Raw genomic sequence first — 24,419 nt, forward strand, 5'->3', positions numbered from 1 at the left:
ATGAAAGGCTCCAGGGAGGCTGGATGGAGTGGGCTTTAAAGGCTCTGTACGGCACACGGGTCAGTCCTCTCCTCTCGCCTCGCTCTTCCTCCTCTTCCCTTTCTCCTCCTCTCCTCTTTCTCCTCCTTCAATGGAGGCCGACATGGAACAGCACAGCGGTCTGAGAGTGGCAGACAGTGAAATAAAATGGCTGTGGCTGTTTTGGTTGTACCCCTCTGCTTCCTCCTGGCCTGTGGTGTACGTCTGAGCTTGAGGCCCCCGGGGGTTTAGGAAATGGAGCATCACAGTTCTGTTGCCTGTCTGACGTCATGGCCCGGCCCCTCTGCAGCTGTGGCGTGTGTTTAACAACTCTCTCTGTTTACAGTCACCGTCGTGACAAGGGGGTTCATTCTGACTATAGAGAAAGTGTAATTGTTATGGAAGCACACAGTATACATGAACATTCTCACTAAGACGTTCTACAACATTACTAAACATTTCTTTCTCCTTCTCCCTGTCTGTTTTTATGACTCTGTGTATTCTGCCTAAGAAAAAGAATCCACATTTAATTTGAGGTCTTATTTTTCCTTCCTATTTTCCTTTCCTTGTTGAGAGTCCACTTTCCCATATTGGTTGTTAATTGGCATAATGTTGAGTGTGGGAACAGGTTCAGCTCCTGTCCAGATGGCTGTGTAGAAACCCTATCCCTTCATGTTACCTCACCTGCTAGCGGACTAATTCAGTTATTACAAAAACAACAGTTTAGCCTGTTTAGGATTAAAACCTGTGTGGGAGAGCATGTTTATTGCAGTTATTTACCCAGTAATTTGTTTGCTTTTGAATAACGTAAATTAATGATATCGTACCCAAAGCTAAATAGTTTTAGTTCAATCTCCCCTGCAGAAAATCTAAATGTTTATTTTTGGGAGTTACTAATTTTTTTCTCCTCTTTCTAAATCAACTCAAGCATTTGTTTTCTGTCCCACCTCCTTGCTTTATCCCCCCTCCATCCGGTTCACCTCCCCTCCCCCAATCTGCTTTCCTCTTTGCCTCAGCACTTATGAAGCTTAGTGGGAAGAACCATATCAGCCCCTCCCCTTCTCTCAACCGCCCCCTAACACTGTGGCGAATGGTTCAGCCCTGTTTTGCATAAGTTTCCTCTGAGTAGATCCATGTGTGAAGGGCCAGCCCAGGACTGAAAGAATTAGTCCCTTTTTAACGGGTTCGATGTATGTCTAGGGAGAAGGCTTGTGTGCTGCTGCTGCCGTGCTCTGAAACAGTACACTTGCTCCAGTCATCAGTATAATAGCCGAAGCTATCATGTATTGCGCCTACCCTGTCCCTGGAATGGGCAGCAACTCCTTAATGTATTACTACAACGGGAAATCGGTGAGTTCTGTCTGCGGGAGAAAGAGAGAGAGAGAGTGTGTGTGTGTATCCATGTTTGTAATTGGCCCTCGGGTATGGAATTGCAGAATATTGTGTTGTCCGGCTGCACAGCATGTTTCTCGGCTCTAGAGTTTATCACTCCTCTCTGCTTTACTCTCTCTCTCCTTTTCTCCCTGCCCCTCTCTCTCTTTCTCTATCTGTATCTGTCTCTCTCTCTCTCATTTTCCCTCTCTCCTCTGTGGACTGATTTTCCGTTGCCTCAGTTACAGCTGTGTGACAGTACCATTTGTTTTTCTTTGCAGTTCAAATAGAGGACTTACTTCATTTCTTTCTCAATATGTTCCAGACATGTTATATCCTGAATCTGTTAATGGTTCACTTTCTTCTTTTTTAGCTAACCATGTATGTCAAAACTCAAACTTAATTTCAGCACAGACTTCTCTATTAGAGATAAAGCAGAATATAAGCAAGGCACATCAATTGTATATTAGTAGGAACAAATCTCAATATGTGGATGTGTGTGGTTGAAAAAAAGTTAAACACATCATGTTTTTTGTCTCTCACCTCTGTTCGTAGACAGACAGACTGAAAATATGTTTTTTTAGCTGTGAATTTATTTTTACTGGCTGGTTGGTTCAGCACTGAGACTGGGTTGAAATAATAACATGTGGAAGTCTGGAAATGATTAAGGAAAAGAGGCTGCCTGTTGAGGTTAGACTTTCCTGTTTGTAGATTGAGCTCTAGCACCAGCGTTGCTGTTATTCCATCTGTTTTTAATCACATCGGCATTCTGGACTCTACAGGGAGCCTAATGTAATTCCTGGATTGCTCAGTAAAAAACTCTTTGATTTCTGTGTTCCTGCAAAAACGTTTATTTTATGTGTCTGTATGTGGGAGAGTCTGTAGTGTGTGTGTGTGTGTGGTTGTGTGCATTTGTGTTTCGGTTTACCTGCCTCTGAGCTAAATTGAGTTTCCTCAGATGTTTGCAGTAATTGTGTCACAGGTGTAAAAGTCTCACTGGCACAGCTGCTGAATAAGAGATGAGCAGAGAAAAGTCTCCTCCTGTTTCTCAGCTTCTCTCCAGAGAGCAAAAACACTGAAACACCCAGTCAGCTCCATCCAGAAAGAGAACTCTACCTTTCAGAGTCAAGGACTCACTGGACCTCATTCTCTGATTTTAGAAACCAGGAAGTTGAACATTTCTATACCATTGTGAGATTCACTTTTATGAGGTCAACATGTTCAGGCTTGTGTTTTAGCCCTCCTCATACCCCATTAGGACAATGCCCTTTGTTCCTACAGCACCACAGATCCTTGATATTTTTATATTAAGTATTACCAGGAATGTCTTACAGGCCGGCAGAGGGAGAAAATTGGGAACGTGTGGGCAGCACGGGTCAACATTATGATCCAAAGCAGTCGATAAATAACCAACCAATACCAAGCTCTTTATCTTCTCTTCTTCTTCTTCTTCTTCTTCTTCGGAGGAGGAGAGATAAATAGTGTTTATTGTGAGCATAAACAAAACTCACATTTACTTGTTGGAGTTTTGAGAGGGATTATTGTTTTTATGGTAAGAGCCTTAAAGTCTTTGATTTTTGTTTTTTATTTCCGTTGTTTCCTCCAGTTCCATAGAAAATGAGTAACCCAAGCTTTAGAGAATTCAGATATTTGGGAGGATTTGGTGGGTGGAGTGTATTTTTCTAAGGTGTGGCCTTTCCTGTCTAATATCCCTCAAGTGCACTGAGGACTGGACCAAGGAGGCATCCAGTAAATGACTATTTTCTTCCCAGGAAATATGGAATAACTGTTTACAGGACAAGATAACATCAGGTTTTGCCTCAGAGTTTAAAATTAATGTTGACAGCTTCCCACGTATATAACACCTGATATCACCTCATTTATCAGAGTGCAGTTGGTCTTTGAAAATTGTGTTTCTTGAGACCTAAATCTTGGAGTTTTTAAGCATCAACAGCTTGAGGCTTGAGATGTCTCTGTTAAAGGGTTGCCTGGTACCAGGCTGCAGCGCTCAACATGCCCCATCAGGAAGGTGGTTCTGGGGCTGTGTAGCAGGGGACCATTGTTTTGGAGCTGCATGTGTGCCTTTTAGCCTCTAAGTGTGTTAGATTTAGACTTGAAAAGAAAGGCCCTCGGGCATGGTTTGATTCCACATAGTGACGTGCAGAGACAGGATACTGTGTTGACACCAGCAGCCCACTGCTCTCAGCTGTTCTCTTTTGTGAGTTTTTGCTGCGGTGATCATTTATTTTTAAGAGGTTATTTTGCTGTTGTCATTTGGTCTATCCATATGTTGACAATATAATGTTTTTTTCCATATGCTGTTTTGATTGGTGTGGGGTGTTGAGATCAAAGGCGGGTGCTGCAGGCTGGTGATGTGTGGAAAGATGTGGAGGGACTCATCAGCCCTCTCAGATCAGCCACAGAGAGACGAGAGAGTTGCAGAACGAAGCTCTGCCAAGAACCTACTGTCCCCATTCTCTCCAATCTGACAGTGAAATCTGATGCTTGTTGATATTAAGTCAAACATGAGTAAGCTCAGTGTATGAACCACAAACCCTGAATGAATGATTGCTTATGGATTATAATGGCTACAGATATTCTTAAATTAAACGTGATGCGGAAAATATACAGAAACTAAACACCCAAACTCCAACAACTGTGCTGGTCCTGCTGGCCCTGCTGGCCCGGGCTCTGAGTGATGTCTCTTTAATTCATGTGGTAGTAAAAGGAAACCCAGGCGGGCCCTCCTCCAGAGGCTAGGGGAATGAGGTTGCCCAGTGTTTGGGTGTTTTATTAATGCCTTGACTGGCTAGCCCAGTGTGAAGAGAACAATTAGCATCATCCACCACCATATGCTGCCCATTGAGGCTCAGACTGGGACAAAGCCAGGGCTCCTGTGTGAGGCTAACCTGGAATCTCCACGGGAGTCCCCACACCCTGGGTCACATGTGCGAGCCAGAGGACCCAAGAGATCCTCTCCCCTCCCTGCTAAACGACATGTACAAAGGGTGCTGGAGTTACACACACAGCTAATCACATGCTCACACACACTGCTTGTGGCCCTGAGTGTTGGCTAAGCTGACTGACTGATAAGTTGTTCACGTGAGTGAGTATGTGTGTGTCTTTCTCTTGACGTATGTAGTAAAGTGATGACGAATTAAATTTGTTGGGGTTGTGTCTCATTAATAAGATGATTATACTTCAGTAGGACAGCAAAACATTTTCTCCAAGCCCACTGACACATCTTGTTGCATTAGGAAGCAAACTTTGAAGTTCTTGAAGGGCTCTGTTCACGCAAACAGATGAGTATGCCATTAGGTCATTAAAAAAAATATTTATGTTGCTGGTGACTAGAGGATGGGTGGGGGAGGGCTGGGTGGCAGGTCTGGTAGTGATTTGTGCTGCATGGTGATAGTGTTAGGGTTGAGGGACCGGCCCTCTTTGTGGCGTGGTGAGTTCACTGGCTCTCTCTCCCTCCATCTGGAGTGGATGAAGTCAGAGACCACATCACTAATGTTTGGCCTCACGACCCTTTGATCCTCCCACCCAGCCTGGCACAGCCACAGCTGCACAACAGCCCTCTGTGCCTCACCGCTCATTCCCTCCCTCGATCCCTCGCCAGCTCACAACCAGGTAGCAAAATAAAGAAAAGCACAGGCTCCATATTTGATTTTCTGATTTGATTTGTTTCTTTGGCAGTGTTTTTATGAACGCTTGTGTGTGCTGGTGTCATTATAGTTCCATTAAGAGCTGAGACAATCTGAAATGCAAACACCCCCTGATAATCCAGTCCTCCCTCCACGAGCCTTCCAAATGAGCCCAGCTGCCACACCACTGGCTTCTTAAACTGGCACAGCTCAGTTTGTTCACTATATTCATTAAAGTAGACATGATTCTGGCTTCAACACACAAAGCTACTTTACAAATAACAGTCGTGTGAGGAATAGGGACAAATTTAGGCGAAGATACTCGTTTGCATCTAATGATGGTTAATGAAGCCATCCTTAATGCACTGGCTTTAGATTGTGATCAACCCACCAGGCAGGGTGGTGGGGCATTAGAATTGTTCCTCTTCAACATCATCCTAATAACTCAACCAAATCATCATCATTATGCTCCTGCCACATACAGAGAACAGTCACAAGTTACATCTTAGAGGATAATGACGTTGACAAAATGCTAGACTGCCCTATGCACCTGCTGTTGTTATTCATGTTAATAATGTCTGTTTTCTTTTGGCAGGTGTATGCCCCGTCTCCCAACACAGAAGACTTCAACAGAGATTCTCCCTCCTACTCATCTCCCAAACCCCCCAGCAGTATGTTTGCAACCACTTTCTTTGGTAAGTGATTCTGACTTAAGACAGTCTCTGTCATGGAGTCTAAAGAAGCCAGTGTTATCTGTTTGTTCAATCTGAGGCGCTGTCTTTGTCATTTCTTCCCCTGCCTGTTGATAGACAGTGGACCCATGAGAGAATATTTCTGGACAAACATCCTAACATCACACGCAGTTACTCTCTCTGTAGTCACTCTCTCTGATGTTGCTAAACAGTTTCAAATGTTCAGCTCGATTTAGCAATTTCTTTCTTCTGGTAGACAGTATTTCACTGAGCCTGGTCTCAGTCGCCTGTCTTTGAAGGGATCTGGTTGGTTTCTGTTAGCCAAGGGAGGCTTAGTGTTATCTCAGCTGTGTCCAGGACAGGGCTTGTGTTTCAGTCCTAAGATCAGACTGGGGAGTGAACAACCCCCTTGTGTGATCCAGAAACTCAGCAGAGGATGTGACTGCCCTCTGTGGAAAGGTCTCTCTGGGCTCTCATAATCAAGCTGTGTGTTGTGGTTTGCTTCATGGCGGTTCAGGCATATTGCATTTTATGTAAACTTGACTTTGGTTATTAAACTAAAGCCATTTAAAATGTCTTTGCTCTCTCCTGGAATCAAATCCAGGATGTCTCTTCAATTGTTTGATCCTTTTGTTACATGAGTCATTATACTGTAAAGAATAGGGATGAAACTCAAAACGGATCCATTTCAACTCAACTCTGTTTGTTGTCATTAGATGGGTCCCACAACTCTTCTGATCCGTGGAATTCCTCCAATGGGATCAACCAGCCTAGTTATGGAGGAATGCTGGGAGGATCTTCATCTCACATGCCGCAGTCAGGAAATTACGTCAACATGCACTCACATGACCGCCTGGTAAGCAACCCAGCTAGTGATGTACGCACATACTGTAAGTGATGTCTCAATGTCTCCCCTACCTATTCTTAGACAGTCTACCCCCTCCCTGTTATGCTCTATTGCCCCATTCTCATTAAAACATTTGGCTTGCATTGGTTTCAATTGAATATTTGTGGTGTGCAATATTGCCCACCCTGCCTACAGAAAAAGTCCAGCTAGGGGAAACACTGTGACTGATGCGTATTCAGCCTCCATGTCCTGTTCTGCCCCATCAGAGCACATCCCCTCCTCTGCTGAGCCCGTAGTGAGAGTGATTGTTTTGAGCTGTGGCCTGGCTATCTCTCTATCTGATGTTGCTGTCTGGGCAGTATCTGTGTAAGACACGGCTGACCCCCTCTATCAGTGTTTCATCTGCTCTGTCTGCCCACTGTGTCTCACTGGGACTCACAGGGAGCCTGCAGCTGCTGCCCAACCAAAGCCCTCTGTCTGTCTGGGCTCCACATTCATATAACCTCTCTTTTATCAAGTGATATTTTTTCACCATGCACAATGCTATTCTTACCACTGAACAAGTGTATGCACACACAATATTGCATTGTCCTGATGATCAAGTGTTTTGTCCTCTTTCAATTTCAGAATTACCCTCCACACTCTGTGTCGCCGACAGACATTCATGCCAGTCTTCCTCCAATGTCCAGCTTTCACCGCAGCAATGCCAGCACTTCACCATTCGTTAACCCAACACACAACCCCGCCTGTCAACACCAACGACGGGGTCATGGGTACGGCGAATATTTGGTTGATCTACTCTTAAATATCAATAGGCGAGATAAATTCCTATAATGATGTTCTCTTCTTTAATCTATGCTCTGTGTTATAAATGTTCTCTCCTTGTTTCTGTAGTTGCTGCAAATCGGGGGAATGCCACTGGAAGCCAGCAGACTGGAGATGCACTGGGCAAAGCCTTGGCTTCGGTGAGTACAGCCCACCCCTGTTGTCCTCTGGGGAAATGGGAAAGCCTCAAAAGAGATTTAGATAGAAACCATGTTACAAATCCACAGAGGTTGTTTGTTGGGAGTAAAGCCCTATTGGTTTACTGGTAAATGGAGGCACAATCCATGCAGCACTTAAAATTGCACTCTCTCCCTCTGAATGGCAGTTTGATTGAGGCGTTAGGCTTACATGGATGGTTAGGAATCCTCTGTGGATATCCCCTCTAGGTTGGTCCCCTCTCTGGGTGTGAATCCTGTGTTCTTGACTACAGTACCTTCTCCACTCACTTTAATATCAAATATATTTTTTATTTCTGTGTTAAATTGAGATGGTGCATTATATTAATGGCCTCTTCAGTCTGTAAAGGAAGTGACCTCGGTGGTCACGATGGGTATTAAGTGCTATAGTGAATGCTGATTAAATAAGCCCAGAGGGATGTGTTTGCAGTTGTTTTGTGCCTAAGCCTGGATAATTATAGACTTAATCTCTGAGTATACAAGAAAGGAAATTGTTTTTAAAAAATGTTTAAAAAAAACATTACGCACCAGTTTGAATAATCCAGCCTTGGTATTTGTTCCATTTTTGATCATGTCTCCCTGCACGTTTGACAGACAGTAACTCATAAACCTTTGTGCTACTGAGGATGAATATGTCCTCCTCCCAGTTAGAGCCCTCTTGGTTTCAACAGCCACAGAACCTCACAGAGAGCTCTTCTGTCCCTCCTCTTACTGATTATTTCTCATTTAATAACTCCCAGAACTCATCTGTAACCCGACCTAATATACACTACATGACCAAAGGTATGTGGACACCTACTTGTTGAACATCTCATTCTAAAATCATGGGCATTAATATGGAGTTGGTCCCCCCTTTGCTGCTATAACAGCCTCCACTCTTCTGGGAAGGCTTTCCACTAGATGTTGGAACATTGCTGTGGGGACTTGCTTCCATTCAGCCACAAGAGCATTAGTGAGGTTGGGTGTTCCAATTCATCCCAAAGGTGTTAGATTAGGTTGAGTTCAGGGCTCTGTGTAGGCCAGTTAAGTTCTTCCACACCAATCTCGACAAACCATTTCTGTATGGACCTCGCTTTGTGCACAGGGGCATTGTCATGATGAAACAGGAAAGGGCCTTCGTCAAACTGTTGCCACAAAGTTGGAAGCATAGAATTGTCTAGTATGTCATTGTATGCTGTAGCGTTAAGATTTCCCTTCACTGGAACTAAGGGGCCTAGCCCAAACCATGAACAATAGCCCCAGACCATTATTCCTCCTCCACCAAACTTTGCAGTTGGCACTATGCATTGGGGCAGGTAGCATTTCCCTAGCATCCGCCAAACCCAGATTAGTCTGTTGGGACTGCCAGATGGTGAAGCGTGATTCATCACTCCAGAGAACGTGTTTCCCTGTTCCAGAGTCCAATGGTGGCAAGCTTTACACCACTCCAGCGGACACTTGGCATTGTGCATGGTGATTTTAGGTTTGTGTGCTGCTGCTCGTCCATGGAAACCCATTTCATGAAGCTCCAGACGAACAGTTCTTGTGCTGACGTTGCTTCCAGAGGCAATTTGGAACTCTGTAGTGAGTGTTGCAGCCAAGGACAGACTATTTTTACGTGCTTCGCTCTTCAGCGGTCCCATTCCGTGAGCTTCTGTGGCCTAGCATTTCGCAGCTGAGCCATTGTTGCTTCTAGACATTTCCACTTCACAATAACAGCACTGGGGCAGTTCTTGCAGGGCAGACATTTTACAAACTGACTTGTTGGAACGGTGGCATCCTATGACTGTGCCACATTGAGCTCATCAGTATTTTATTTATTTTATCTTTATTTAACAAGGCAAGTCAGTTAAGAACAAATTCTTATTTACAATAATGGCCTAGTGGGTTAATTGCCTTGTTCAAGGGCAGATTTGTACCTTGTCAGCTCAGGGATTCGATATAGCAACCTTTCGGTTACTGGCCCAACGCTCTAACCACTAGGCTACCTGCCACCCTAAGGGCATTCTACTGCCAATGTTTGTCTTTGGAGTTTGCATGGCTGTGTGCTTGATTTTATACACCTGTCAGCAATGGGTGAGGCTGAAATAGCCGAAGCCACTAATTTGAAGGGGAGTCGACATCATTTTGACTATAAAGTGTATCTCACCTCAGAGAAATGAAACCCACCATAGTTTTTATTCCTAGTAAAAAGTGAGAGAAGTAGGATGTGTAAAAGCGTAATGGGTTTACATTTGGGAAGTGCTATGGCTCAGTGGTGCGCACCCGAAAGAGAAAGTGTGTGTGAGGGTGTATGATAATCACAAATGAAGTATTTTTGTATTCGTAGACTCAATTCTATTAGCATGACAAAGCTGCAGTGAAATGGACACTGTTGGGCTGGGTGAGACGAGGAGGGTGGGGAGGCCAGGGGGAGCGATGGGGGTTCCTAACTGCTGTGGCTCAACTCTGCGGGCCGCCCTTTGTGGGCCTTTTGTTCTCCGGCCTTTTAAACGGGCCATGCTTATTGGCCCCCCTGCCCGGGGGAGCGTGACCGATGAGGAGGCGGAGCCTCATTTGTTGTTGGTAAAATGAGTCGTGTTGCAGTTTGAATACAGCAGAAGTAGCCCGGGACAGAAGAATGGCCCGTTGTATATTGCAGGGTCAGGAGTCACGGCTATAGACGGCCTGCTTTAGAAAGAGAAGAGATATTGGCTAATTCGTTTTGAGTCCCATTGATTTGAGACATACACTTGTGATCACAGTTGATGGTCATTACTTCTCAACAGGATTGAGTGTCTCAGGGTAAAGATACTGAACAGTGACAAATGCTTTTGACTGAGAAATGTGATTTTAAAAGAATAGAGAAGAAGAAGGTATAAATCCCCACAGGGAAAAACATTTATTTTGGTACACGGAGTGACATGCAATAGCCAAACCATTTGGACTTTCAAAAGTTGATTGAAACACAAAAGCTTGGTGATCAAGCTTAAAAGAGAAGATTATTAATAACAGCATTTCATTGTGTTTACTGAAGTTAAACGGTTTCCTATGAGTAGGATGTGATGTTTACTTGGAGGACTGAGAAATCCTTCTGGATCTACTGCCTCTGCTAATTAATGGGAATCAAACCTCTAATACCCTGGTTTACTGGGAGACACTTTCCATTATGGCACAAACTATCCTCTTAAAGGGAACAAATCAGGGATGTGTTGTCTGCTTTAATCCAGCATTTCTCTAAACAAATGAAATCCCTGTGAACGTTTTAAAGATATAATCTGTATGCTTCAGAATCACATCATCCTCTCTCTTTCTCGCTCTCTCTTATGATAGTCATGTTGCCCTAAAACCTCATTGACCCAAGCTTTACATTCCCCACAAACACAGTGGAAGGTCTGTACATGCTACGGTATGGTAACAGAGCTCTTCTGCCATTGAGGAGACATTGTTTTTTATAGTCCATACAAGACACCTCAACTGGTCCGATCTGAGTGTATACTAATCTTCCACTTTTAGTGGTTCTCTCCCATCACAGGGGCTCAGTTCAGGGCGTGGTCTAGCAAGGAGAGGTGCGGTGGTGCAGCTCATTCAGGATAACCCCCTCCGCTCCATCACTATTGGGGGATTAATGCTGGCCTTTGTATCTCTCCCTGTCTATGGCTGGGCATTACCTCTCTCGTCACCTCCCTTATCTAGCACTCCACCCTGGGTTTATACTGGAGTTATATAGCACCATGTTAGAAAGATATTAATGGGATTTAGGGCAGATTTTAGTCCACTTTAGCTTTAAAGGATTTCAACCACTTTGTTCCAGTTTCCCCCCCAAAGTAAAGACGTTGACTTTCTCCTCTAATAGTGTATCAGCCTTATTACTGTAGATACAGTATTTGTATGATATTATCTATGTTGAAGCCAGTGGGGGAGATCTAAATAAAACAACACTAATCAGAGTTGGAGGAGGGCACCTGACTGGTCAGAGCCTTCAGGTGTCGCAGTGAATATGGTTTGCGGTACCCTTTTTAAACTTTCACTGAAGCCACTGCTCACCGTTAAAGGCCCATATGTATGCTCTGAACATTTTTATGGGCTCCCTGGTTGGAAAATCCCCAGAATTGATGAGCCAATTTCGGCCATGCGCCCGCTGAAGGATGGTGACACAGGCTATAAAAAGTATGGGGAAACGATAGGTTGTGATTTTAAAGAGCTGCATGTTCTACCATACTGACAGATCTTTCTCCTTCTCCCTCCTTCTGTCATCCCCCTCACTCTCTTTCACCTCCGTTCTTCTCCCCCTTCTCTCTTCCCCTCTCTCTCCACAGATTTACTCACCTGACCACACCAGCAGTAGTTTTCCATCCAACCCCTCCACCCCTGTAGGATCTCCATCGCCCCTGACTTGCACAGCAGGTGCTGCTGCTTCAGCAGGTACAGTGGTGACCACCGGCTCCCCCTCTGGAAGGGCAGGTAGAACATCAGTCTGCACTCTGATCTACTGCACTATAGCATTATACCAGCCTAAACTAGTCCCAATGCCATGGAGAGATGTGGGTTATTGTTTCCTCAGAGCATTCACACTGCTTCCTCCATAAGGCTCTGTCTTAGTGCTGTAGGTGAACACTGCAAGTGATGTTTATCTCACAATGGTCTTCAAGTGATGTTTATCTCACAATGGTCTTCAAGTGATGTTTATCTCACGATGGTCTTCAAGTGATGTTTATCTCACAATGGTCTTCAAGTGATGTTTATCTCATGATGGTCTTTAAGTGATGTTTATCTCACAATGGTCTTCAAGTGATGTTTATCTCACGATAGTCTTCAAGTGATGATTATCTCACGATGGTCTTCAAGTGATGATTATCTCACAATGGTCTTCAAGTGATGTTTATCTCATGATGGTCTTTAAGTGATGTTTATCTCACAATGGTCTTCAAGTGATGTTTATCTCACAATGGTCTTCAAGTGATGTTTATCTCACGATGGTCTTCAAGTGATGTTTATCTCACAATGGTCTTCAAGTGATGTTTATCTCATGATGGCCTTTAAGTGATGTTTATCTCACAATGGTCTTCAAGTGATGTTTATCTCACGATAGTCTTCAAGTGATGATTATCTCACAATGGTCTTCAAGTGATGTTTATCTCACGATAGTCTTCAAGTGATGATTATCTCACGATGGTCTTCAAGTGATGATTATCTCACGATGGTCTTCAAGTGATGTTTGTCTCACAATGATCTTCAAGTGATGTTTGTCTCACGATGGTCTTCAAGTGATGTTTATCTCACAATGGTCTTCAGTCTCTGTGACTTTGACGACATTGCCTCACGGCTACAGATGATGCAGTTTACCCCAGACAACCCCTAGCTACATAGTGATAAGGAGTCAGCTCTCTTCAGTTGCTGAAAGGAACTAAGAGACTATCTTAGAGTTTGACATCCTCTCCTCTCAGTCACTGCATTCATTCTACCAGATAATTCAGATAATCAATTTCCATAAGTAGCAGAGAAATGTGGAGGGGACATTTAATAATTCTGAGAGATACTGGCAGAGGAGAGAGAGAGGGGAGGAGAGAGAGAGAGGGAAAGCCCAGCGTGCTGTTTTAGTGGGCAGTTGTGCCGTGTGTGGTGATGTAGTGGCGACAGCTGTCTCCACGTATGCCCCCCTTGTCCTCAGCTGTTGCTCTGGTCTGTGGACAGCTGTTCTCCCCATGGATCGACCGGCCTGCAAAGGGCCTCATTTATCTGCCCGAGGAGCACAGTGACTCAGCTGATGAGGAGGATTATATCGGCTTCACACAGAGGGATGCCAACCCCTCACGCACCCTCTTTACACCTCAGCCAGCCAGGCCTCAGGGCAGCATGCCCTACTTGGGAGGACAGGGATAGAATGCCAACAACCATTTTGATTTTATCAGTGAAGTTCCTGTCACCTGGAGATTGAGAACTCCAGTGGTTATTTGGGTGTGGATTGTTTTGTTATACAAATAATAATACAACATGATACCAAGGGCACCAACTTTTGTTTCAATGTGAAACAGAGTTTCTCTTTATAATCATAATCCTCAGTGAATCTACAGTTTCTGTTCAATTTACAAATGCAAAACAAATACTCCACATCCATGACTTTCCATATGAATAAACATCTGTTTTTGTCCAAAACCCTTCCCAAAAGTCCATTTCCAAATCTGTTTGCCATTAGTTTAATAGAACGCCTCCATAAAAATGAAATTAATGTAGCTTAAAAGGGCAACTGGGATGATTGAAAATGTATTTCTTGTTTCATGTTTTGCGATTTAATATCCATTTATTTGTTTGAAGTTTGTTAATTAGAATAGGGGGCATTACAGAGGTCAGTTGGGGCATGATTTGGCATGATGTTCAGATTAACCACAAATTGCTCCATCTGTTCATTAGGATTAGCTACTTTCATAACCCAACCAGGCAGGAACAGATATACACCCTGGTGCTGCTCAACTCAACTCTGGCTGGTGTGTTCAATTAGCCTTCTCCTCCTCCTCCTCTCCTCCACGTGGGGACCAGAGGCCCAGGGAGGCTTAGTTATGAGTACTTCCTGTTTGGTTCACGCCAGGGAAACACTGAGGTTGAGCAGAGAGGCTCCCTCATTTCCCTGTTCCAAAGTTACTTTTAATAGCCTCTTAATTAAAGCCTGGCTTTTCCAGGACCTTTGTGTGGAGAGACTTTCTCTCAGAAGAGGACTAATGCTTAGTTTATACTTCTGACGATGAATCAATGGAAACAGTTCCCCCAGGTCAAGTGGAGATGTAATCCTAGTGTTTGTCAGAAACAAACTAACATTAGCTAGTGATCTCCCAGTTCCCGATCTTTCTCTCTCAAATACTAAAATACCATTTTAGAGGAGAACAGGGAGAAAATGGGGCCTGCTGTTGGTTTTGACAAACAGCCTAAATGAGAGAATGAGAGGTAAGCTAAACAATGTATCCATCTGTAGAGTATGCTACAGTACGTGGGCTGGGTGTTGGTCTCCTGCCACAGTAATGGAGACCAGGCGCTATAGTGAGGGCCCATAGCTGGGGCTGGCTCACTAACACAGCCCAGTATAAATAACCTGGGAGGTTTCCTCGTTGTCACAATCGATTAAGGAGACTTGAACTGTTCTCATGTGCACACAACAGGCTTGGTGTAATGCATTACCTCCTGGTTCACTGTTGTTTGTTAGTTGGAATATTTCAGACAACTTTGGCTAAGATAAAGAGTCAAATAAAAATATTTTTTGTTGCATCAGACCTCCATTTGATTAGCAGATTATTTTAGTTTCACTAATCAAATTGAGTTTTTGTATGTGCCATTGCACATTTCATGTACTGATTATAACCATTCCCACACATTGTGATCCCCTCTGCTTTATGTGCTCTAGAGATCACCCAGTCTGGGATAGAATGGAATGCCTTAATTAGATGTTTCCACCATTTGTTTGGACTATTGCCCTGTCTCTTGGTTGTCTCTAGAATCTCAGAATGGAAAGTTAATTCAGGTCAAGTCTCTGAGTCTGTCTTGGTCTGCATGTTTTGGCAAGCCACGGAGCTGTTACACTATACCTCAGCTTGGCATGTGATTGGTCAGATGATATTTGTGTCGTGACCCCTGGAAAGCCAATCACATCGGGCTTAGATCAGCGGACAAGAGGAGCACCCATGAGTGCAGCCTTGCTAGAGCCTTCTGGAACTTTCTGGCTCATTGGATGGAGTAAGGGAGTCCTTTTGACGTGGAAGAATCACTCTGTCAGTGTCAGTGGAAGACAGCCTCTGTCCCAGCCGGGCCTCTTATCACTGTTCACTTTGTTCCCTGGGCTATTAGCTCATTAATGAGCGGATGTACATGTAGGCCATGTCCCAGTGTGCTGGTGTATGTTGGGGCCTTCCACCCACAGACCTGGCTCATGTTGCAGGATGCAGCCCAGTCACCAGGAAATGATGCAGCTGAGCCCCAATGATGAAAATACCTCTCACAGCATAACAACAAGAGACCAGACAGGATGTGGATGTGCTGTGTGTCAGTCAGCCCCTGTAGAGTGGAGCAGGATGCAGATTTCTAATCATTGGCCATGTTGGATGTCTGAATCAGCCATGTCAGGTGGATAACTGTGGTTCTCCCGCTCTGTCTCTCTCAGGTACCAACCAATGGACCCGTGGTGCAGCCGGGCAGAGCCCCTCCTCGCCCAACTATGAGAACTCCCTGCACTCACTGGTAAGTCTCCCTGCCTCCCTTCTCTTCCCTTCCCCCACACCCTGAGCACTTTTTAATGGACACGCACACAGTAGATGGGTTCTCTCACGGAGGGCAGGGATAGCATTACATGAAGATTCTTGGCTGACAAATGTCGGTGGGGGGGGGTTGGGGGTGCTGAACAATAACCGTCCCTTGGGGCGTGTCTCCTGCCATCTGTCCCCTACTCCATGGGCCAGGGTGGGGTTGGGGGGGCTGGTGTTATGGGGGCTGGGGAACCTGGCAGCTGTTGCGTTGACTGAACCACCACTGCTCCAGGATTCCAGCTCTAGTTGCCTGACGCCCACATCACACATTCACACCATCGGCTGTGGGGATAAATATTTACTCACTATATTTGAATGCCACCTACAATGGGATTTTTGTGAAGCGACCAAATCTATGATCAGTGTGAACGGCGAATGTGTGGGAGGGATGGGACGAGTGGGAGGAGAGGACGAGGGGTCAGGAGTTATTATCTACACAGAACCACAGTTTTGATGCTGCCTGACACAATGATTAGTTACCATATGTCTGTCTCTGTCTGACTCCTTTTTCTCTGTCTTTCTGTCTCAGTCTACACTATCTCTACCCTTCTATTTTAGTCTACACTTATCTCTGTTCTTCTATCTCAGTCTACACTATCTCCGTCCTTATATCTCAGTCTACACTATCTCCGTCCTTATATCTGTCTACACTATCTCTGCCCTTCTATCTCAGTCTACACTATCTCTGTTCTTCTATCTCAGTCTACACTATCTCTGTTCTTCTATCTCAGTCTACACTATCTCTGTCCTTCTATCTCAGTCTTTAAACCTACTATTTTAGTTACATTTCTCTGTTCTTCTATTCATCACACTATTTCTATATCTCAGTCTGGGGTGCAGAGAACATTTGCAGTTTTAAAGCAATCTCTGTTCTTCTATCTTCTATACATTTTACCATATCTCAATGTGTATTCTGTCCTGATATTCAGTCTACACTATGGGTTCTTATATCTCAGTCTAAATCTCTGTCCTTTATCTGACATGGGCTTTGCCCTTCTATCTCAGTCTATACTATCTCTGTTCTTCTATCTCAGTCTACACTATCTCTGTCCTTCTATCTCAGTTCCTCTCTCTAAGTCTATACTATCTCTGTCCTTCTATGACAAAATAAATATCTGTCCTTGATCTCAGTCTATACTATCTCTGTCATTTCTATCTCAGTCTGAAATCGCTGTCCTTCTATCTCAGTCTACAGTTCTCCCTTAAAAGTTTGGGAGCCTTATATCTCAGTCTACACTATCTCTGTCCTATCTCAGTCTACACTATCTTTGCCCTTCTATCTCAGTCTACACTATCTCGTCCTTCTATTTTAGTCTACACAATCTCTGTCCTTCTATCTCAGTCTACACAATCTCTGTCCTTCTATCTCAGTCTACACTATCTCTGTCCTTCTATCTCAGTCTACACAATCTCTGTCCTTCTATCTCAGTCTACACAATCTCTGTCCTTCTATCTCAGTCTACACTATCTCCGTCCTTCTATCTCAGTCTACACTATCTCTGTCCTTCTATCTCAGTCTACACTATCTCTGTTCTTCTATCTCAGTCTATACTATCTCTGTCCTTCTATCTCAGTCTACACTATCTCTGTCCTTATATCTCAGTCTACACTATCTCTGTCCTTCTATCTCAGTCTACACTATCTTTGTCCTTCTATCTCAGTCTATACTATCTCTGTCCTTCTATCTCAGTCTATACTATCTCTGTCCTTCTATCTCAGTCTATACTATCTCTGTCCTTCTATCTCAGTCTATACTATCTCTGGCTCTTCCACTAATGTTTATTTGTGCTCAAATGCTTTCCTGTTCTATCTGATTTTGGCAGAAAACTCGAGTCCATCAGCAGCTTCATGAGCATCTCCAGGATGCCATGTCATTCTTAAAGGATGTATGCGAGGTACTCCTGTCCTTTAGATGGAGACTTTACCCATCAGTGTTTGACACCTTTTCACATCCTTAGTTTTTTTTCTTTCTTTCACCAGCTTGGCCACCGTTCCGTTCCATTTAATTGGAGTTTCAAATGTTTTGTTGCCATGCTTTTTATTGTTGTTTATTATTTATATTTTGACATTTCAGCTTGCAGTAATCAGCTTAGGAGCATAAGATGCTTTAATACCAAATGAATAGTCATGGTGCTCCAAATGAGTGGTGTGCCAGCCCGTTTATCAGTTTCTATAGATACAAATGAGGATGCTTGTCTGTTATGAACACATGCATCCCTTGTGCCCCTCCTCAGGTTGAAATGGCTTATCTTCATCTGTTTTTGAGTGTCTTTCTTTTATGCTTTTATTATCCCTGTGGTGTTTTTTCACTCCAAGATCACGCCATAAAATCACAATGTCCTCCATTTTTTGTCCTAATGTGCTTATAGTAAACTGCTCTGTCCTCTCTCCTGTTCTTCTCTCCCCTCCCCTCTTCTCTCTCGGTCCTGCCAGTCTCGGATGGAGGATCGCCTGGACAGACTGGATGATGCCATCCTCGTCCTGCGGAACCATGCTGTGGGCTCCACCACCAGTCTGCCCAGTGACATACACAGCCTGCTGGGACAGAACGGGCCAATTGCAACCCTCGGAGCAAACTTCCCTGCCGCCGGATTGGTTGCTAGTCGGACAGCAGCAATGGTATGAATTAACTTTGCAGAAGAAAAATATCTTGAGTGTTTTAGATGTTAAGGATATTATGTTTCATGTTTTTTGCAACTTAAGAATTGACTTTGAAACTTAAAAGAAAGTCTGTTTTTTGGATTGAGGAGAGTCATATGTGCTTTTGCGTTGCGTTTCTCCAAATAGGCTAATAAACAAGCCTTGGCCACCTGTTCAGAATGAGTCCACAGCCATGTGCAAAAACGCTGCCTTTTTCCACAGAGAGCAGTTTAATTTAAACTCACATACTTTCCATATGTGTAATGGTTGGCCTGAAGGCTTACTCTCCTTAAGAAAGATCTCATATACAGGGTTTGAATGAGAAAACCAGGCAAAACGGAGTGAAGTTCTGCTTTGGTCTGGAAAGTGTTTGTCAGTTGCACTCCTATGAGGCGGCTCCTGGGGAACGAGGGGATGCAGGTCTCGGTGCAGAGCATAATGTGTTTGCCCATCCTCCATCTGAACTATTTCATATCGGAGAGGAGAGGGATTTGAGCACATCTGTAGTGGAAGTTTCAACAGAGGGAGACAGTTCTACACTAATCCCTAGGTGATGGGAAATAATTTAGGCCACATTTTTCCTGAATTTTCTGAATCAGTCCTGGCGTACGTGGGTGGAGGGTTGGATTAAGATCCTCTTGGATTAAACTCCCTTTTCTAAGAAAATGGATGGAGGCATTCAGGGGATGTGATGGAGGAGGAAGGATGGACTGAAACATGCTCAGCATTTCCTTACCTCATCATTTACTGTCCAGACCTCAGCCTCAGTCCCAGCCCTCACAGGAACCTGTCCCCCTACCACTGGCTGATTAGTAAACATTCTTGCTGTAGTAGCATCTGTGAAGACTAGTCCTTGCATTACTCACATGGTAATCAGGGCCAACAAACCCACAAGAACATTGGGAGGCATTTGATCCCTGGCCTGTGGTAACAATCATATCCAATTCTCAAGTGGACAAGGTTTGGATGTGTTCTGTGTTTCTGCCGTTCTACTTCTCCCCTGACTGTTCATTTATTGGAGTTGGTGCTCCTGTATCTGTACTGCCAAAACTAAAACCAGTGCCATTTTACAGACAAGTTTACAGCCTTTCACAGCCTTCGCAGCATGCAAGCTTGGAGCCGGTGTCCCTTTTGCCCAGAATAATTTAAATACAGGGGCTAGTATTTCTGGTTTGTTACTCTCTGTAGAAGGAAGAAAATGTCCCAGCGCACCATGTGTTTTCAGTCATGGCCATTTTGATGTTGTGGTCCTTGGAACTCTCAGGATAGTATTTACTGGTCTGTGACTAAAAATGATTTTTAGTGGTTCTCCCATGGTGCAGTTCAGTTTGGTGTGCTCGTTACAGAGTGTTAAGGGACTATAGTGATGTGTTGGTGGGCTGTGAGACTAAAAGAGGACTGGCTGTGTCTGCATGAACACAGAGCCTCCTCTGTGGTAGAGAGAGAGGGTCCCCTCAGACTGCTGCTCAGACAGAGCTCAGCCACCTCAGCATGGCACAGCCCCAGCCGTTTACTCAGGACAGGCCTTTTCACTCTTTCACTGCCTCTTTTTAACCAACTCAACAAATCTGAATGGTTAGAAGCGCGCCTGAGGCCAGTCTCCACCCAAATAGATGTTCTCAGCTGTATGGTAATCAGGCCCAGCCAGGAAAATGGCAGCGTTCTTCCCTCGCCAGCACCCCCGCGCCCCTCCTCCTCCTCCAGACAAAGACTTGTTTGGACACCTGTTGAGAGCCCTGCAGAGATTAGCGTAGTGAGGAGGAGGGGGAGGGTTTGGGGGCAGCGGGGTTAACGTAGGCCAAAAATGACTTGGGATCACATTCCATAAGAAAAGGGGAAGATACCCCCCCCCCCGTACTGGTTTCTCCTCCTCCTCCCCTAGTTCCCAGAAGAGAACCAGATAGCTGAGTGGGGAACATGTGGTAACCCCAGGGAGCACAGCGATGGTGATGCAGCATGATGGGAGGACTCTGTTTCACAACCAATATGGAGGGAAAATAAGGAAATGGTCTGTCTTTGGAGTGGGTTTTGCCTTATATTTCTGCCAAATAGATCAGAGATAGATATATCTAGAAGAGGAAGAAGAACCCTCAGAACATAATGACCGTGGCTAACCCAAGAGAGAAAAGCAATAAGAAAGAAAGAGAGAAGGGGATAGGTTTACCATCACATACTGCATTGATTATTATGGAGAGATTATACAGCAATATAAATGTGTGTTTGTGTTTCCCTTATCCTGAATATGAATTATGCATTTTGTTATGGTGAAGTACAGCACCAAAGCACCCCCCAGTGTCAGAACTGAGGGACTTGAGAACTATCATTAGTTCTCAGAAACGGACTCCTGTACTGCAGCTCCACCTGTAGATCCTGCTTTTAATTTGAGGAAATATGATTGTTTAGCTCACCAGAAAGGTCAGGCATTGTGTTCAATTTGTCATGACAAGTGTTTAGAAAACCTGTTTTGAAATCCAAGCCAAACATGTATTTTTACACGCATTTTCAATGGACAGTTTTCCACCAAGGTTCTCATCATCGGCTTGTAGACTACAAAATCTCCCTCAAAGCTCTGAGCCAGGCTCTGGGAGGTTGTTATTTCTTTTTTGAACAGACAGCAACAGCATTCCATTTGTGAAGGTCAGTCTAAAGTGAAGTTGAACAACAATGTTCTCTTTCTATCTCGCTCTGCTTTTCAAGTGTGAGATATCTGAGTCATAAAAGCATTCTCTCTGGTTGAATAGACATCGTTCCTTCCTTTCCAGGCTCATTCAGACCAGAGCACTTCCCTACAGCTGAACATGTACTGTCTCTCTCTCTCTGTCTCTGTCTTTCTCTCTCTCTCTGTGTTCTGACAGGGTGGTTCTCACCGGGATGAGGCTGGCAGTTTGATCAACAGTCACGGAGGGCCGCCCAGCGTGGGCTCCATGTCCAACATGTCCAGCATGTCCACCGCTGAACTCAACCACCAAGTGGAAACCTTCAGAGGTATGACATGACACACTCCCAACTTCACCCATGACCATCCCATCTCTGCACTACACACCGAAAATAACTACATGTGAAATGTATGTTGGCTGTAAATGATCGGAGATTCCATTTGAACTGACTCTCTACCTTTATGTCTGCGTGTTGCAGGTCTGGCTGCAGGTCTGGCTGGTCAGGTGGCTGCAGCCCTGGAGCTGAAGGTAGAGAACCAGGACAGAGACGACATGCATGATGGCCACTCCTCCGACGACCTCGGCTCCGGAGACGAAAGCGACAAGAGGGACATCAAGACTCCCAGAGGAGGCACACGGACAAGGTAAATAAACCTAACAACCACAAACATTAATCTTTATGACCTTCTGTCTAAAACATGCAGTGCCCTTAGAATGTCCCTAAACTTCCCTGGAGTCCGATCTCCACATGTGAATAACCAAAAACGATCACCCTCAGTCTTACTGTTGCACCTCGGCGCCTCTCTTCCTCTGCAGCAGCATCAATGAGGATGATGACAACCTGAACCCAGAGCAGAAGGCTGAGCGGGAGCGCGAGAGGAGGATGGCCAACAACGCCCGCGAACGCCTGAGGGTGCGAGACATCAACGAGGCTTTCAAGGAGCTGGGCCGCATGGTTCAGCTGCACCTGAAGAGCGAGAAGCCCCAGACCAAGCTGCTCATCCTGCACCAGGCCGTGGCAGTCATACTGAGCCTGGAGCAACAAGTCAGAGGTCAGCATTCCTACACTCTCACATATAACACACAAGAGTTATAACACCTCTTATGAAGAGTTATAACACCTCCTATGAAGAGTAATAACACAAGTAAATCTGTTTCTATACACGCAGAGCGGAATCTGAACCCCAAAGCAGCCTGCCTTAAGAGGAGGGAAGAGGAGAAGGTGTCTGGCCATGGGATATCTGGGGACCAGCAGGCCCACCATGGGGTCCACCCCGGCCTCACCGACACATCCAACCCCATGGGCCGACTCTGAGGAGCACACAGGTACAGTACAGTAGTACATCTCCATGGAGCACCATTCCACACACTCTGTCAGTAATAGCTGTGATGAGATACTATATTACTTACTTCGTGAAACATCAGATTTTCTTTACTGTTGGACATCTGTGACTGAGTTATTCCTGTTTTTGCCCCTTCAGATCAAAATGATCCAGATCAATTCTGTAAGATAGAGATGGTGCCCTTGCTTCCCAATGGCAGACAGGACTCACAGTTTGTGACACAAATTGGAGGCGACAGACCACTTGAAGCTAAACCCCAGACTAACGCAATCCTTAGATTGAAGAAAAGCCCAGTGTCCAGGTCCCTGTGATGACATCCAACACATTTCTGCCCACGAGAAACCTTCAGCACATATCACTGTCTGCAAGCAGCGTGTCGCATCTGAACAATCAGAGACTGTCGCGATCTCCTCCACCCTCCCATGTGGAAGTTTGCCTTGTGCCTAAACTGAATTGACGAATGCATTGTAACAGCAATTATGTTTATTTTTTTGTATTATTTTTTCTATTTATTATGTTACTGAGCTGTAAAGTCCATGTCTAAAGGGAAAGTTATGAATATGCTTTAAGAAGCCTGTGGCTTTTCAGTTGATCTACAGTTTGCCAGTGTCACTAGTATGGCCCAGCCCTTCTCCCTAGCCAGTCTCAGGCTAGCCTGAGCTAAGATTAAGATACTCAGGCTCATGAGAAAGATATAAATTAATATATTCGGCAATTTAAAGTGATCTTTAGGGCCCAACTAAAAATCATTTAGCGGTATTGAGTACCAAAAGACTTAAGCATCCCATTAAAAAAATAACATATATTATTTATATTTTATTCATGCTGCAATGAACAGCATGTTTAAACCAAAACGACCTGCTCATGTGTCCGTTTGGTATAGCTCAGTCTTCATGTTACTGACATAATTAGAGGAAGAGGACTAGACATGAGTGGTGGGTATGAGCCCAGCTAAATAGTGTTCCACACATACACTAGCCTGAACACTATAAACTCTGTGTCACAGGTGACAGACGAATGGCAAACTCTAGTTTTCCTGAAAGGTCAACTAAAGACTTATAAGGTGTTTATTCTCAGTAGTGAGCAGTTCAAATACAGAAAGCAAACCATTTACAAACCTTAGCATTCCCTGCATATTTCTTAGTGTCTTAACTAAAGGAAAAGGGACTTCACTGCCTTTTCATTCCTTTGCCATATAGTGTTAAATGTAAACAATGACATATTTCTGATATTGCAGTTTGTTTTCTATTATTACAGTATGGTCTCTGGTTAGTTGAACAGCCGTGGTCATGCTCTTTGTAATAGCCTAGCACTGTTTTATCAAAGATTGCTTAGTGAAAAAGTTTAATCAAAACGACGACCACAATATCACCTGGCCTGAATGAACTTTTCACATCACTTTTTTTCTGTTAAAAATAACTAAAGAAAAAAAAGTTTTAAAAAAAAACATTATTCAAAGTAATCAAAAGTTATATGTTTATTTGTAATTGTATACAAATCATTTCTCTAGGCTTCATAGTAAAGAATATGATGTCAAGCGTGAAATAGCAGAGAGGAGTTCTAAGTTATTTAGAATGGCTTTGTTTTGATCCAAGCAGTGAAGTTACTGGTGAAGGGATGGGAAGGGGGAGCTTTAAGAGTTCACATGCTGTTAAACATCACAAACAGTTGGTCATTCAGATAGGTATAGTACAATGATGAACAAATGCAGTTTTGAGCAGATTTTTTTTTATGTTTCAGGATGAAGAACAATGGTCACCACTTAAATTTTTTATCTGTGCGCATGCTTTACTTTCTTTAAAACAAGTATTTTGGTCTTAACTCCTGGTTTTTATTCCATTTGTTTCCTTGTATACTGTCTTCCATTATTATCCACCTTTAAAACAAGGCTGCCACATCCAGAGACAAGTAGCCTATTCTTTGAAAATAAAGTCCTAGAATGAAGGATACCATTGAA

At 44.1% G+C, this 24,419-nt stretch overlaps 1 protein-coding gene and 1 non-coding gene across 2 annotated transcripts in view; both read left to right on the forward strand.

Moving 5' to 3' along the window:
* Positions 1–1,145: 1,145 nt before the first annotated feature.
* Positions 1,146–24,419, forward strand: part of LOC112264203 (transcription factor 12) — a 24,449-nt gene continuing 1,175 nt past the window's right edge. The window contains 14 exon segments of the mRNA XM_042313026.1: positions 1,146–1,368; positions 5,632–5,731; positions 6,445–6,584; positions 7,203–7,313; positions 7,315–7,348; positions 7,470–7,540; positions 11,854–11,998; positions 15,681–15,757; positions 18,256–18,441; positions 21,318–21,447; positions 21,598–21,763; positions 21,936–22,171; positions 22,289–22,445; positions 22,601–24,419. The exon segment at positions 22,601–24,419 is cut by the window's right edge and continues 1,175 nt beyond it. Of these exon segments, the coding sequence (XP_042168960.1) occupies positions 1,300–1,368; positions 5,632–5,731; positions 6,445–6,584; positions 7,203–7,313; positions 7,315–7,348; positions 7,470–7,540; positions 11,854–11,998; positions 15,681–15,757; positions 18,256–18,441; positions 21,318–21,447; positions 21,598–21,763; positions 21,936–22,171; positions 22,289–22,434 (1,611 nt within the window). The 5' untranslated portion in view covers positions 1,146–1,299 and the 3' untranslated portion in view covers positions 22,435–22,445; positions 22,601–24,419.
* On the forward strand, positions 12,797–12,879 carry LOC112264266. The gene has a single exon (XR_002955610.2). It is a non-coding gene; the product is annotated as a small nucleolar RNA SNORD35 (small nucleolar RNA).

The sequence above is a fragment of the Oncorhynchus tshawytscha genome, unplaced genomic scaffold (genome assembly GCF_018296145.1).
Source record: "Oncorhynchus tshawytscha isolate Ot180627B unplaced genomic scaffold, Otsh_v2.0 Un_contig_8442_pilon_pilon, whole genome shotgun sequence".
Lineage (NCBI taxonomy): Eukaryota > Metazoa > Chordata > Actinopteri > Salmoniformes > Salmonidae > Oncorhynchus > Oncorhynchus tshawytscha.